Source organism: Gavialis gangeticus, unplaced genomic scaffold (genome assembly GCF_001723915.1).
Source record: "Gavialis gangeticus isolate Ggan-Ray unplaced genomic scaffold, GavGan_comp1, whole genome shotgun sequence".
Taxonomy (NCBI): domain Eukaryota; kingdom Metazoa; phylum Chordata; order Crocodylia; family Gavialidae; genus Gavialis; species Gavialis gangeticus.
The window spans coordinates 12293387-12309469 of NW_017729019.1; the positions used below are offsets into that span (position 1 = coordinate 12293387).

General features: G+C 47.3%; 1 protein-coding gene across 1 annotated transcript in view; it reads right to left on the bottom strand.

The window, feature by feature from the left end:
* Window positions 1-1716: 1716 nt before the first annotated feature.
* The window catches only part of ST7L (suppression of tumorigenicity 7 like), a 42597-nt gene continuing 28230 nt past the window's right edge, over window positions 1717-16083 (bottom strand). Inside the window, exons 14-16 of the mRNA XM_019513752.1 lie at window positions 15356-15448; window positions 12479-12618; window positions 1717-2144 (exon numbers count right to left, since the gene is read on the bottom strand). Coding sequence (XP_019369297.1) covers window positions 2049-2144; window positions 12479-12618; window positions 15356-15448 — 329 coding nt within the window. The 3' untranslated portion in view covers window positions 1717-2048. The remainder of the gene's footprint in view (window positions 2145-12478; window positions 12619-15355; window positions 15449-16083) is intronic.

Consider the following 16083-nt stretch of genomic DNA (forward strand, 5'->3'; position numbering starts at 1 on the left):
GGGGTTAAAAAAAAAAAAAAAAAAAAAAATCACATTCTGCCTACATGGTCTCTACCATGGTACTGACAAAGCCCCATCCCCACAGTATTTAAAGTGTTTCACAATCAACAGCAGCACCACAATACTCTATTTTGATCACACCCATGGTGTCATTTTGATCCAATGCATGCTGGTGGCTTTAAATTAAGTTAAAATTCCAGAAATGATCTAGGTTGTTATGGGGCACTGATGTGACAACCACTTCGCTCAAGTCCCTTGGACAGAATGCAGATTATTTCCCCCAAGCCGTTGCTGATGCCATCTGTTCCTACCTACACCACTGTTGGCACTGCAGCAGCATTGCTACCTCCTGGATCAGGTGCCAGGAGGCCACTCACCCACGACAGAGGTGAACAGCTGCTGAGCACAAAGGCTCCATGTAAGAGATGTGTACCCCACCGAGAACCGCCAACACTGCTGGGGGGTGTTCGCTGCCTTGGACGCTGCCAGCATTGCTTCCAGCGCAAACCCATCCCCTTGCTGTTACTGCTATGTCAGGGGAGGACAGTGAGAGAAAGCAGCTCTTGGGATGATGCATGGGAGGCAGCGCTTCATTTATAACCCCACACAAATGCTGGAAAAGGTTCAACTGTAAAAAGCATTAGGTTGGTTACCTTACGGGCCCCTGCAGGCCACGAAGTGAAATTACGTGAGCACAACATGGCTATTAATCACCACAACGATTCCACAGCGAGACGCAGCCCCAGCAGCTCACGTTCAACTGGAAGGGGAAAGCTGAGAAAATTACCTACCAGTGGTGAGAAGACTCCAACACTCAATCAGTATCTTCTGCAGGTCTCTCCCCTCAACTCCTCCTCAGCAAATCCAAGCATTTAAGCTAGAGCAAAGGCCTCATCTTTGCAAGCGTGCTGTGGGGGCTATGACTCCTGTGCTGTGGCCTCTCTCTAAGCCAGCATTTTCCTCTCATAAGATGCACTGAATTGACGGATGCCACTCGGATTGGCTGCGTCGAAGTCCTGGAGTGGCAAGCGCAGGAAGGAGCTGGCTCAGCCTTCTCCCTGTTCCTGCCCAAGGATGGGATTTGAAGATAAATCCCAATGGGAGGTGAAAAAATATCCCTCTCGTGGTCTTGTGGGCTCATCATCCTAGCTGCACCCTAATTCCCAGGAGCCCTGTGAGCAAGCCTCTGTTGGAGTGCACTAGCCTTGTCAAGAGCACACCAGAGTTGCAAGTACTTTTGCCTCAACATCAGTGGATGCAGGTACTGGGTTTTTTTTGATCGCCATCCCAGAGTCCATCTCTCCCACGTGGATTCACACGCAGGTCTTTCAAGCACTTTTCTGGCAATGTAAGAGGCGATGCTGCAATCTCTTCGCACTGAAGCATACAAATATAGACAGACAGACAGACAGACAGACAGACAGACAGACAGAAAGGCAGTTTAAAACTGAACTGAGGACACTAAATAGAAAGGCTTGTGCAGTGTGAGAATATGGGAAAGAGCATAAGCAGACTGCTAATTGCACAGCATGACCCATCTTAACCACTTAAGAGGCCAACAAACGTAGGTGCGACAGAAAAGCAGCTGTCTAATAGAAACAGAGCAGATCTGTACTCAGCCAGTTCAGAACTACTTTGGTCTGGGCTCTTAAACCTGGAAATTGGCTAATAAAAGCTTTGCCGTATTTACAGGTCAGAAAGAAACATCGATACCCATAAAACATCCACCTGATTTATTGTTTTCTGTAGTTTTACAGAGAAAGTAGTAGCCTCAACTTGCATAACTGGTTCAGGGAGCAAAGAGAGTCACTGCTCAACAAAACACAGCTTGCTTAAATGACTACAGATCCTACGGCCAGAGGAGGAATTCAGTCACTTCAAGCACCATTAACAAGGTGGAAGCTGGTGAAAGATGACAGTTTAAATAATGCAGCTCATCTTCCCCACACTCCCTTGGCTGCCAGCTAACTACTCCATTGCCCTGGGGGAGGTGGGTCGGAGGTTCCTGAGAACAGTCGGGACTAATTACTGTGCAGAACAGGTTCCCGTCAAACGTGGGTCAGCTGGTGCCAGAGACCGGACGGCACGAAGCGCTCAATCTTCTCCCTAAGGAAGCTGAAGGGTGACAGAAGAGTCCCGAAGAACTGGAAGAAACAAAACAGAACAGAGTTTGTGCTTAGGTTAGACAAGTGCGCTAATGGATGGGAACAGACGCATCCTACATCTTCCTTCAAATCACAACCCTGTTACATTTCCTGCAGCGCTCTGCTGATGCCATGAAACAAACGTAATAAATACTAGGTTACACGTGCAGAACCTATAATTTTTTTTATTCCACCGCACGTCAAAAAATGCTGACCCTCTCAACGCTTCTGCGATATAGTCCCATTTTACAGGCAGGCACAGAGCTTAACTTGAGGAGATAACGAAAGAGCTGGGGTTAAAAGCCAGGAATCCTAGCTGGCAGTCTTCTGCTTAAAACCATGCCACTATGTTTGTTTGTATGGGCAATCACACCCCATGGGAATCCCAGTGGGAAGAGTGGGGAATGGTACACACTGCACTGTGCACCCACATTTTTAAACTCATCCAAGAATAACCTGATAGGAGGAGTTTAAATTTAAAAACCAACAAACTTCAGCGGAAGACTCAACTGAAATCCTGAAAAGGCCAGAGAGCTCCAAGAAGCTGAAACTCAGACTGGCACTCATCCATCTGTGCTTGGCTGGTGCAGTCCACCCTCAGCTGGTCGTAAGGACACTGGGGGCATTTATCACAGGCCAACTGATTCATAACAACTAGGCACGACAGGGTGAGCCGAGGGGGCTATTCTGTTCACAGACCTTCCCTGCCGTCCTGCTCAGCTCCGTACCCTTAGCAGTACTTGGAGAAGCTTGGGGACAAGCATGGTGCACTTCCCTAGGTTCTCCAGGCCAAGATGGCTACCAATTCAGTGACAGAGCTAAGAGACCAGCTGCGTACGTGGGTTTGATTTATGCTCTGTAAGACACCAACACAATTCTTCCTCTGAAAACTTCCAGCCATTTAGTTTAGTTTAAAATGAATGAGTGTTAAATGCTTGGTTAGTGACCACATTCTCCTCTCACAAACCCTTTCCTAATGCCCCTGACATGGCGTTAATGACAGAGCTCCTCCAGGCTTCACTTTGGCTATCCTGGCTTGTTTCATAACCTCAATATTACATTTATAAGGCTTTTAGACCATAACTCACAGCACAGCTTTTCACTGCAACTAACTCCTCCGCGCGCAGTGTGTGTGTGTGTGTGTGTGCGCGTGTATGTGTGCGTGTGTGTCACCTTCACATTAAGCACATGAGTTAAGATGTAGATTAGCAAGGCAAGAAACCTTTGCCCTTGGCATTGACACTCAGCCTGTGACAGGAAACTTTGAGCTTGTTTTAGATGCGAAGCACAGAACTGCAGTCATTACACATTGGCAGGGAACTGCACTTCTCCAAGCCATACACATTTTCTCTTAGATAAGCAAAAGCCTCAAGTGTTTATAAATATGAGAAGTTCAGCAGCTGGGTAAAAAGTTAATTCTTCGATCTCACTTTAATGAGCCTAAGGGAAGAGAGGGGTGGTGGGGAAGAGGGAGGGGGTGTTCAGAAGGGAACGCTGAGGAGCACTGGGCTTGCTAAAGGAGATCCTGTCTCCATCAGGAACAAAAAGAAGCTGAAAGGAAAGGAACCCTCCATCAGGCAGCCACAACACAGCCCCTGTGTAGGGAAAGGCTCTTCCTAATGCTCTAGGTTTGAGGGGACCGACTGCATCTTTTCTGACTCCTTCTAGATTGAGCAACAAGTCTCCTGTAAGCTCCTTGAGGCAGGAACTAAAAGTCTTCCCAAGAGTCTGTGCACTGCCCACCCTTGGGGATGGGACCTCAGGGGACCTGCAAGCACTGCTACGGTATTTTTCCAATATTTGTAGTACACTGATCGTGGCAACTATCAGCAGCTCTTAACAAGGCGGGATGGGTTAAAACAGCAAGTGTCAGGTAACAGGGAAACAAGGCAAAAATCACCACCCCATCCCAAAGGCCAAGAAGACTACGACACATGGCATGGGCATAAGATGCTGTGCACCACTCCTCTAGGCATTTTGTGCAGGAGGGCCTGCATGTCCATTGAGCTCTCCCTAATGAGCGCACAGCCTTGGCGAGAGGAGAAACAGGTCTTTTAGTTGGGGAGCTGCACACCAGAAAGTAGGCTGCTCTGTGAATTTTAGACAAGGAGGGGAACAAAAGCCTATGAGAAAGCCCTGAAGAGCAATGGTTCAGGTAGCTAAGTGAGATCAGAAATCCAGCTCACGTAGCTTGGCGGAGGGACGTTTGGTCCAGCAGCATGTATGCTGTGGTTGCTAGTGCCTGATGCTCCACTTAACAGCTATCATTGCCCCCACTCGCTGGATTCAAGCTAGCCCAGCAGGGCTGTTCCTACTGATATCACACCAGCATCTGGCTGGAGATAACTGTCCTTAACTGCAATCCTTCTGGCTGAAGGGCACTCGAGCTTAGAGACCTCCCACAGCTCCCCTTGGCTTTAGCTGGATCCAGGGATGCTCAGTGCCTCTGAATAAAGGTCAGTTGCTACAGAAGTACAACTCTTTCTTTTCATGTGGACAAAGGAAAGCCTGCAATCAGTTTTGATCAGACCTGAGCCAGATTCTGGTTGTGAGGGCTGAGCCTGTCCTTTTGGGGCATTACATTCTGGACAGTCTGGAACTGCTGCCTGCTTCACGGTGGTTTCTGGCACCTCATAATCTTAGCAGTTTGCCAAGACCTACCCTGTGATTTACGATGGAGGAAACAAATTCAAGCACCAATGAGAGAAAAATATGTAAACTAAGTTACTCAGCTCAGTAAAAGGTATTAACTTCTTTGAGCTTTTATGGAGTGTACAGTTGACAATACAAATTCAACAGGTAGGGGGAAAAAAAAACCCCCACACTCAGTGAAATAGAATAAGTACAGTAGCAGGGGCTTAAATTCATCTAAAAAGCTTGGGGAAAAACCATCCAAACACACACATCCTCTTTCTCCTCCACCTACCAGGAACTTGTGTTGTGTGCATCTGGTTACAAACTTATCCATCACCCTTTCCACCATGATCAAACCCTACAAACTTTCTGTTACAGAAAAGTCCCGAGTTAGATCCTAAAGTATACAAGAGTATCAAGAATTACTTGACAAAAGAACATTTCAGTTCTAAAGGGATAAATTCAAGGCATTTCGACCTAAATGCAGATATAAGATTTGTTTAATAAACCTGCTATTATCCTACTCCAGGAGTTTTTATATCGAAGTTAAAACTATGCCTCCCTTTTGCACTGACCGGTGTTAAAAACAGATTTCCACCATAAACACACACTGTGAAGTACGAAAACATACCAAGATACAGAACTAGGAGCATTTGCAATGCTCTACAAACAAACAGAGATCAAAAGGCAAAAGATGGAGAAAGCCTGTTCCCAACCCTTTCTGTGTTGCGAGCCAATGTAAAAATTAGAAGCTGCTCTGGTTTGTTCTTTCATCCGAGCAGCTCTTGTAACTCATTTGGTGTTGTATGAGCCAAAAACAAAGTCCAAACAAGTAGAATGATATTCATGTTTAAGAACCAAATCATTTGAACCATTAAAGCATGAATAAAAATGAGAGCTAATCCATTGTTTTTAAATAGCAAGTATCAGCAGATACGCTACCTTGGTGATATTAAAACCCAATTTGTTCATGGTCAAACTCTAGATTTCCCACAACCACCCCGTAAGCAGCTCTGCCAGTTACACCCTACATTTGGCAAAAAACATCTGTACACTCTGGACACCAGAGTCAAATTCAGAAAGATGAGAAGTAACAGTTTGCGAGCGATGGTACCTGCAAGCAGATCTCGGTCTTTAACTGACACATTCTTCCAGGTATGAACTTTAAATAAATGGAAATCCAGGGAATCCTCACTCCCATCTGACCTTCCAGCTCTGCTCCTGGCTGGACATCTGACCATATTTGTTTTCTGTTTGTACACAGTCTGTGCCTGGAGGTACTGAGCTGAGCCTAGCTAGGAAGGATGGAGCTCGACTCATCCCTGCCCAGAGCAGATGTTCTCATACTCCAGTGCATGCTCCCAACATGGCGACACAAAAACTTTTGTTTTCTTCCCAGTTTCAAACAAGAGTCTGAAGGCAAGGTATGAAAGCCACACTCACCACAAGCGCTTATTCCTACTGAAACCCCGTAACCCCAGCTCCCCAGTATGGTTACCCCATTGAAAAAAAGGGAAGTGAAGGAAAAGGTGAAAGCATGCGTCTAAGACCACGTAACAGAAGACAGGGCCTCAGCCTCCCAGCTTACACTTTAACTGGAGAAGTTACACACCTGACCCAGGTAAACAAATGGTTTCCCATTTTTTTCAAGTTAATAGGAAGTCCCCCTGTTCTGATATCGAGGATTATTCCTTTACGCAGTCAAAGGAGAGGGCACATCTGAGGCTAATGCAGCAGTCAGTATAATACTGCCTGCATTTCCCGAGGGCGTTATCTCTAGCAATACTCCTGTGAGAGTCCTGGCAGCAACCATACTCCTTGGCTGACCTCCCTTTCCTTGGAAATAAGTGCTTAAATACCCTGGCAAATAAGCAAACCTTGTGCTCGGTCTTTTGCCCCCCACGGGGCAATGTGTCCCTTGGCAATCAAAATATTGCTCTGCAAAGCCAATGTAACACACACAAAATGCGTTTGGCTGAAAGAGCAGCAGAGAGCATGTCGCCGAGCGGTGCTGTGCTAGCGTAGCATCTGACCCTGTATCTCTCTGGAAATCATACAACTCTGCTAATGTAGTCCTCAAAGAATTAATCAAGCAGATTGTTAGGACCCGGTTTCTATGAAGCCAGCCAATTATGAGCAGCACAGAAATTTGTCACTGGCATGTCCAACTACATTTTCCCACATAAAGATTAACAGGACAGGGTGGAAAGGGAGCCTCATTCGCAGAATGGCCTACCCTGGGCATCACCAAAGAAAAACACCAGCAGAACAGATTGAGAACTATTCACTTTTAAAACGAGAAAAAAAAAAAGTCTTGTTGCTGCTTTCTGCCTTGCCACCCAGACCGCTGAACAGCAGGAAAGCCAACTTGGCCTCACCCTGCAGCTATTCAAGTTTTGCTAGTCACAGAAAGCTTTCACGTGTGGTCAGCGGCTCTGCGGTTAGCACTCTGCGCTGCTGCACAGAGCCTTAGTGTAGATGAGGCCAGGCATTTTACAAAGTTAAAGTGGGGAGAGATGAAAGATGAGGTGGGATGGGAAGCACCTAGCTGGAGCAGCACCTGGGCTCTGAGAATCAAGCGGTTACCGGGGTATATAACCTTATAAAGGGCCGGCAGAAGCAAGGGAGAGAGAAATTGTTAAGAGGAGCAGGAAGGGTGCCTGGGGGAAATCACCAATTCTTGGAGACATGCAAAACATTTTGCACCCATGCAGCACATTTCAGAAGGGCCCTGACATGCTTCATGAAGGTTAGCAAGAACCCCAGGCTCTGGGGTGAGGGGACAGAGGTGCAGCATGGCAGAATTAAACCTCACGGCCAGTTTCCATGCGGTAGTGCCTAATGGCAGAGCAGAACAAAAGAGGGCATGTTAACTGCGTCATCCCAGTAACATACTCCCCACCTAGTAACTGCAACCAGATTGTTTTATATCCAATTGTTCCCGTTTCTAACATGCAAATGGCAGTTAATTAACTTCTGAAGCAGCTGGCTTGGAAGCGAACACGCAATTTACCTCTTTCAGCCCCTTTCTGGTAATCCCGCTGCCTGGGCAGTGGAAGCTATTGCAGTGCTTTCCCTGGGCTCCATTCTGCCTTTTCCCTCACTTCTCAGAGTCTCCAGTTACCAATTTATTTTTCTGCAGCTCACACATTGTAAACCTTGACTTTTATGAGAATAAAATCCACCTTCATCACAGCACTTGGTGCTGAAATGCTCTGCTGCCACTATAACAGCCCAAATTAATGCCCTACTATGTTACGGTCACTCTACTTCCTTGCCAAAGGCAGAGAATTTCTCCCATCCTGTGAGAAGCATTTTTCACGGATTAGTATTTTAGGAAGAGGGAATGCCTTACTGGACTTGGTGTTGGCTACGGGCGAGGACCTGGTAGGGGAGCTGCAGATTCTCCTATCAAGTTCACCATACGGCACAGGGTGGGTAAGATAAGTAGTAGGGTGGAAGTGCTTGACTTTAAGAAGAGTAACTTCAGTGTGCTCAGGAGTCTAGTCAATGACGCACTGCAGGAGAAGAATATTGGCGAGATGGAAATCCAGAAAGGGTGGTTGTTCCTAAAGGAAGTGATCCTTCAGGCACAGAGGGAGACTACCCCAGTACAAGGGAAAAGGGGGAAAGGAACCAAAAAACTTTCTTGGCTAAACAGGGAAATCCAGGGGAGCTTAAGGGCAAAAAAAAGAAGGCATATAGGTGGTGAAGGCCAGGGGCAGCTACCAAGGAGGAGTATACCTATTTGGCCCACACTTGCAGAGAGGCAGCTAGAAAGGCCAAAGCAACTACAGAGCTGAGGCTGGCAACACAATTTAAAGAACAAAAAGCCTTTCTTTTTTTCCCCAGGTATGTAGGGAGTAAAAGGAAGGCACAAGGCAGCACAGGACCCCTACTGAACAAGAAGCAATTAGTGACAGAGGGCGGGGGGGACAAGGCTGAGCTATTCAGTGAGTTTTTTGCCTCAGTGTTCCTGAACAGGGCTCAAGATAAGTCTCCTAATGGGTTCTTAGGTGGGCAGAGGGTTGACGCTGCCTTGGTGCAGAGTCACTTGGATGGACTGGATGTGTTCAAGTCAGCAGGCCCAGATGAGCTGCACCCAGAAGTACCGAAGGAACTGGCTAGTGTCATAGCAGAATCACAGGCATGGCTGAGCGCTTGTGGTGCTCGGGTCAGGTCCCGGAGGACTGGAAAAGGGCCAATGCAGTCTCCGTTTTCAAGAACGGAGGGAAGAAAGACCCGAGTAATCGTAGGCCAGTCAGTCTCACCTCCATCCTCGGAAAAGTCTTTGAAAAGATTATGAAGGATCACATTTGTGGGAGTCCAGCAGGATAAATAATGCAGCAAGGAAACCAGCATGGATTTGTAGCAGGTAGATCATGTCTGACCTGTCTGGTTTCGTTTTATGACAGGGTCACAAAATGCTTAGAAGCACAAGTGGAGGTGGATGTCGTTTTCTTGGACTTTAGCAAGGCCTTCATCCCATTCTCATAAATAAATTAAGAGGCTGTGACACAGATGTTTACACGGTCCGCTGGGTGACAAATTGGTTTAGTGGTCGCACCCAGAGAGTGGTAGCAGAGGAGTTGGTGTCAACCTGAAAGGATGTGGGCAGTGAGGTCCCGCAGGGTTCAGTCCTTGGACCTGTACTCTTCAATATCTTCAACAGCAACTTGGATGTGGGTGTGAAGCGTACTCTGTCCAAGTTTGCGAACTATACTAAGTCATGGGGTGAAGTGCACACTCCGAAGGGTAGGGAATGACTGCAGGCAAACCTGGACAGGTTAGAAAAGTGGGCAGTACACAACAGGATGCAGTACAACAAGGACAAGTGCAGAGTGCTGAACCTAGGGTGCAAAAATATCCAGCACACTTACCTACTGGCTGAGGAATGACCCTCTCAGCAGCAAAGAAGCAGAAAGGGTGAGTCATAGTGGACTCCAAGATGAACATGGAGTTGGCAGCGTGATGAAATCATCAGCAAAGCTAACCACGCTTTATCATGCATCAGCAGATGCATGACAAATAGATCCAAGGTGATATTTCCCCTCTATGAGGCATTGGTCAGACCGCAGTTGGAGTACTGTGTCCAGTTTTGGGCACCATATTTCAAGAATGATGTTGATAGACTTGAGAGGGTCCACAGGAGGCCACTCATACGGTTAGGGGCTTACAGGACAAGTCCTATGAGAAGAGACTGAGGGACCTGGCCCTCTTCAGCCTCCGCAAGAGAAGGCTGAAAGGTGATCTTGTGGCCGCCTACAAATTCATTAGGGGACGCAGCAAGGGATCGGAGATGCCCTGTTCACCAGGGCGCCTCTTGGGGTAACAAGGAACAATGGTCACAAACTGATAGAGCGCAGATTTAGGCTAGATATCAGGAAAAACTTCTTCACAGTAAGGGCGGCCAAAATTTGGAATGGGCTTCCAAGGGAGGTGGTGCTCTCCCCTACCCTGACCCCAACACGCTCTTTCCTGCCTAGACAGGGGTCAGACTCGATGATCTGTTGAGGTCCCTTCCAACCCTAGCATCTATGAATCTATGAAGAAAGACAGAGCAACTCCCAGCCCGATGCCCTAGACTCATGCCACCAACGTTATCCAAACAAGCTGAAAGTGTTGCTCGTTGTAAGACAGAATCTACACAGCACCGCAAGCTGTGCTGAGAGACAGCAAGCACCTTGTGCCAGGTTTACACTGCTTCAGTTAATGAGAGGATCTATTCACCGCTCAGCACATCATCTTTGTGCTCAGGCACAGTTCACAGAAAGGCCTACCTGGCTATTAGTGAGGTCAGAAGAGAGAGAGAGCTACACAGGGGTCTATTTTGAAAAATTCTCTCCCTGCCTTGACTGTAGCCAGGCAGGGATTAGGACCCACTGTGAACCCCCAACTAGCCAAGAGATCAGTCCCCCCACCAGAGAGAACTTACAGGGCAGGAGCAGGAGAGAAGCCCACTGGCTGTGTTCCTTTAACCTTTGCAGAACATGGCTCCCAGTGACAACACTACACTGCTGTTTGAACCGACTGGAGCTCCCGACTCAGCCACTTCTCATAGCCAGGTAAAGGAGGCAGTTTTCAGGACATCTTCCACCATAGCTTCTTACCTCCATGCATTTATTGCTTGGCTGCTCACAAAAAGCCTCTGCCTGAGTTTCCCATGGATGCCCCGAAGGAACAGCTGACACAGCATGGACTCCATGCACACAAGCAGCAGGAGTTCATTTGCCTATTTTCAACCACTAGAATTTGAGAAAAAATGTGAACAAGAGCCAGGTGTCCTTGACCCCACCACCAGGTTGTCCCCTGCTGTATGCTGGACTTCAGCCATGCTCCTTGCTGTGGCATCCTGGCACCTTGTAGCAGGGCTTTAACTTGCAGAACTATCACATGGGTTCTAGCTTCCCCAATGGCTAGAAGGCAGAGTAGGAGAAAGAGGAACCAGCGAGAACGGAGCCACACGGGATGAGTGACTACCTTCTCCATGGAATTTCTGAGGATTCATTTCTAGTTGGTGTTCAGCTTCAGCCAAGTGCAATAACCCAGGTTTTCTGCCATCACCCATCAGCCCTCACTATTGCTATCCCAGAGCAGCCTGAGAAGCAGCTATCCAGCCATCTGCAGCATGGAAAGAGGCAGCAGGGGCACAAGGGCACAAAGCTGCAGCAGGGAGGAAGGAGTCCAATAGCTCAAAAAGGGGCAGAACATGCTCATTCCTTAAGCATAGACACCTCCCCTGGCACAGTACATGATGCGAACCATCTCTGCCTCAGGGAGATTACAGTTTAAGCCAGCGATTCTCGGGAAGGATGAGGAGGCACCCCAGGGCATGGCAAGATCCTTTTAAGGGTGCTGTACAATATCAGCACTAAGAAGTGAGCAAAACCTACCCGTGATTCACATGATAAACCCAGAGATTTCAAAAAGAGATCCACACAGCCTGCTGTGGTCTTCCTGAGTTCTTTGCAACAGAAGAATCAGTCTATTATTTTTCTATAGTCAAAAATGAAAGAAAGGTGAGAGCTGGCATTTTCCAAGGGGGGCTCTGAGCCTGAGAAAGGGTACCACTCATCCTGAGCACTCCCATGGCTTTTGTTTTAACCTGTTCACTACTCAAGATCCCTAAATGTCAAATTCACAAGCTTCTGCTTCCAATAGTTCTGGTTTAACTAAAACTCAGAAAGAAGACAGCAGGCTGGTGTGGACCTTGGTCTGTAACTGGTGCTAAGCCTCTCCAAGGTTGGTCTTCAGGGGCCAGTTTTGCAACTCAGGAATCCTGATCTTTATAAAAAGCAAGGAACCGGGCCCCTGGGTATGTCTGTGCTGCAGCTCTAAGGCCGCTGGGCACCCACCCACTTCCCAGGTTTTGCATTTGCAGGCAGAAGCCAGCAACGAAGCTGCTCAGAGGCATCCATATGACCCTTTGAGACAAGCACTGAGAGAACCCCCAGAGTAACTCTGCTGCTGTTCCCCCGGGTTAGGTATAGGCACAGGCAGCAGGCAGTTGGAGCATGCTTGAGAGTGGTGTTGACCCAACCCTAGTCAATAGCAAATCAAGTGCAATAACTCTGGCTCCAGAAGCAGGCACCTGTGAGTGCAAATCCACAGCCCCTCAGAGCATTTACATGCAGGGGACCTCAGCATCTTGACATCCCCCAACTGACCTCAGCAAGCCCTGGAAGGGAGGCAATACTTACAGATTTAGCAAACACGACCATGAGTTCAGGGAACTGGTGCATGAGGAGGGCAAGCATTGCTGAAAACGAGCACAGCCCTGCCGTGAAGTGGATAAAGAAAGGAAGCTCCTTCTGCGGGTAAACGGAGACGTCATGAAACGCTGAAAGGAAAACAACCACAAACTGACTCTCTCATGTCTGCGGGGGTGGGCAGAAGAGGTCATAGCTACACGGCAGCTGCTGCAGCATGGCCGCGGTCTGACGCTCCATTCAGTACATCATAGGCACAAATGTGGACCTGAGGCTACACGTATCCAAGCCCGTACGCCAACGTAGCTCAACTTTGATTCATGTTCAGTCTCATGCATTAGACAGTTTCCATTCTCTTGTTACTTAGGAGTCCCATTAAAGCTACCCTTCCCCACCCTTGCACCCTCCTCCTGACCTCCTTCAGCCTAAAGTGAAGCAGTTGGCTGGACTGTCTCTGATACCAACCATTGTGGCAAGACAGAAGGAAATGGTGTAAAGTTTGCAGTCCACTTTCAAGACAATGGTTCCAATCCAAACACTTGGCCCAGTTTAAATAAATCAAGGGATTTTTAACGGCTATGCACACTCATTCTGTTATTTAACCAAATGCCGCATTGGAGAAAACAAACATCATATTTGTTATGCTTTCTATGGAAGTAGATCTGTTTATCTGAGCAATTCCCATGTTTAAAGAGCAAAATAACTCTGAAAGCAATCAGAGCCAACACTTACTCGGTAGTTTCTACTCAAGCTTCCCAAGATGCTGGCTAGCAGACTACAGTAAATTTTGGAGCAGCTGACAAAGCAGACCTCAAAGAAAGCAGGACTGAGACGGGGTTATAAATTTTGTACATAACAGTTCTTTGCAATTTATATTCCAGGGCAAAGAAATCAGAAGAAGGTGACTAGACAGCTCAGGGACTGGACTGTGGAGCTTTCACTGCTCAAGACATTGAAAGCAGTCACCAATGGGGGATCAGTTGGTGAATCTGCTAGTCCTGCTGGCTCTGGTAACTTGCCGCCCTTGAAGCTTCTACCTAACAGTTTTTCGCGGATTTTAAACAGATGGGAGAAGCAGGTTGCTGTGTGCATACAGTGCTTTACAAGGGCCTTCAGCCTGCTGCATTTGATTCTGTGGCAGCTCCAGGAGAAAACAAAAGAAAGAAAGAAAAAACCTTTTGAATGAATTAAATATAAAACCTCCCTGTGGCCACAATCAGCAAACAAAAAGGAAACTAAACCCTATCTGAATACCCCAGCTGGAAGGGATTCCTTTCAAGCAGAAGGGAGAGAGGGGGAAAATAGGAGCAAACCAGCTGCCCCAACACACGTGGGGAGAAGAGCAAACCAAAATGAGAAACATTTTCCAGGCACCCAGAGCTGCTGCTACACATGGAAGCATGTGTACAAAGCCCTACACGTTCAAGATGTCCCTGGCAACTCAGTGCTTAGCAGGAGCTTATCCTCCACCCAGTTAGGAACTCTATGTGAAACAGATAAGGGTTGTATTTTGAAAGCATCGAGGTTTCTGGGGAATGCTATCCAATAAAAGCGTTAAGATTTTATTTATGGACAGTTTTATATTTAAAATGCAGTAGGAATGCGTGAGTGATTGTGTTGAAATTCGTGCATGTGTTGGTGTTTAATTATGCTGGGAAGTCTGCAGCCTGGGTTAGTCGCTAACCGAGGAATTCCTTCTGCAATATCCTGCATAAGTGAGAAATGAGTAATTTAAGGCAGTCTGGGGGCAGATTTGAATTACACATTTTAAACAGAACTTCAGGTTTTTGTAACAGAAACACACGTGTAGAGTGTGCTCTTCTGTCGCCAGATCCCCTGCGTGTCCCCTGATACTTTTATACTAGCTCTCTCTACTCCCTGAAAAGGCAGAGAGATCCCAAAGTTGCAGAGGTCCATGCTAACAAAGTCCCAGAACCATGTAAGATGAAACAAAAGCCCCTATGCTATCTAAATGAGTGCTGATCTCTGACGCAGCAAGCATGGGCTCTAGCAGTGTCTCTGCAGGCTGCTTAGACAGGACCCAGCACAGTGGTCTATCCTTTGACATGCTGCCCAAGATAAACGCGAGAAAGGCTTCACAAGGGATTCCAATCCAAGCTCCTGAAATGATTTCTAGCATGCTTGTTACTTTCTGGAAATAGTGAAGGAGACAGCTTCACAGCAACTGCTCAGGAGCCCAGTTTTGGTGTCTCCAGTTTGGGACTACCAGGTATGGAAACTTCTTCCTACAAAACAAGCTCTTCTTTTACAAAATCCTCATGTCCTACAGAAACACTGCCTTAGAAGGATGATTTGGGAGCATTATCTACTATTGTGTGGTCTTGAACTAATAGTGCAACAGGAAGGCAGGACAAGAGATGCAGCTGAAGGGGACCCAGTCAAACTGGGATGGAAAACCAACCTTCTGCCTATTGCACATTTCAAAGCATGCACTGCAAGTGAAAGCTAGGCAATTTTGGTAAGGGATGTGAATAGTTTTCCTAAACTCTCCTGGCAGTACCAATGGAGTACAACATTTCTCACTCTGTACCTGGTGGGGAATGTTGTTCTTCTGTTAAACCACTGTCACCTCATCCCCGACTCCCAGCCAGCTGCAGTGGGAAGCCACCAAGTACTGTATACCCATGCCTATAACTGCCTTGGGCTCTCTGGGGGATACCAGGTCATTTTTTAGGGCTGCTACATTTGCACAACACTTTTCGTGTGGACAAGTGCAGCAGCAGGCAAGCAGCTGAATCCCTGCCACAGGGAGTTCACAAGCTGAGGGAACACGAGGGTAAGTACAGAGCAAGGCAACATAGACCTATTCTACTACAGGCATTATTTATAAACAGAATAACCACTTACTTGGCAACAGCTCTCTGTCCGCTGTCTCTGTGCAGCTGGGATAAGGATAGAAAAGATGGCCCTTCTCTAAGGGGTACGGGATCATTCTGAATGCTGAGAAAAAGGCAAAGCCAGAATTCACATTAGAGCTGCACATAAATCAAACTACTGAACCACCAAAGGGGCATCTTGCTCACAACTGAAAGCAGCAAGCAGAGAAAAAGCCTGGAAGTAGTTTAGTCTCCCTTTGATATTTTCATTCAGAAGCAAGAGCAGCAGTAGGCCATAAGTGCAGAGCAGTAGTAAGGTCTGTATCACGGTAAGAGATGCATCGACACATCAGGACTGAGGTTCCATGGGGCAAAGGCTATACATACACAAACAGACAGGGGACTTACAGCAAGCTGAGAGACTGAAGAGTCCCTTTAGCTCATGATCAGACCCAGTATGAGCAGTGAAAAGTCCTCCCTGCACCATGTGACTGAGCTCTAGGGAGAACAGAGAAGGTGCTTCAGTCTCCAAGACTGTCTTGCTCCACACACACACTTCTTGTACCCGGCTGCTTCCTTGCCTGGTGGCTCTCACGCAGTGAGGAGCTTCTGCAAGCGGGGAAAATAACCTGGTACAAATCCCTAAAAGGCTCAGCTCAGGGTTCATGTGGCTTGAACCCTTGGAGCCATGCTTACAAATCCCAGAACTGTGTCCTGGTTATAGATGGCTGCATACTTGGGAAAATCCCTCTGCCTTTG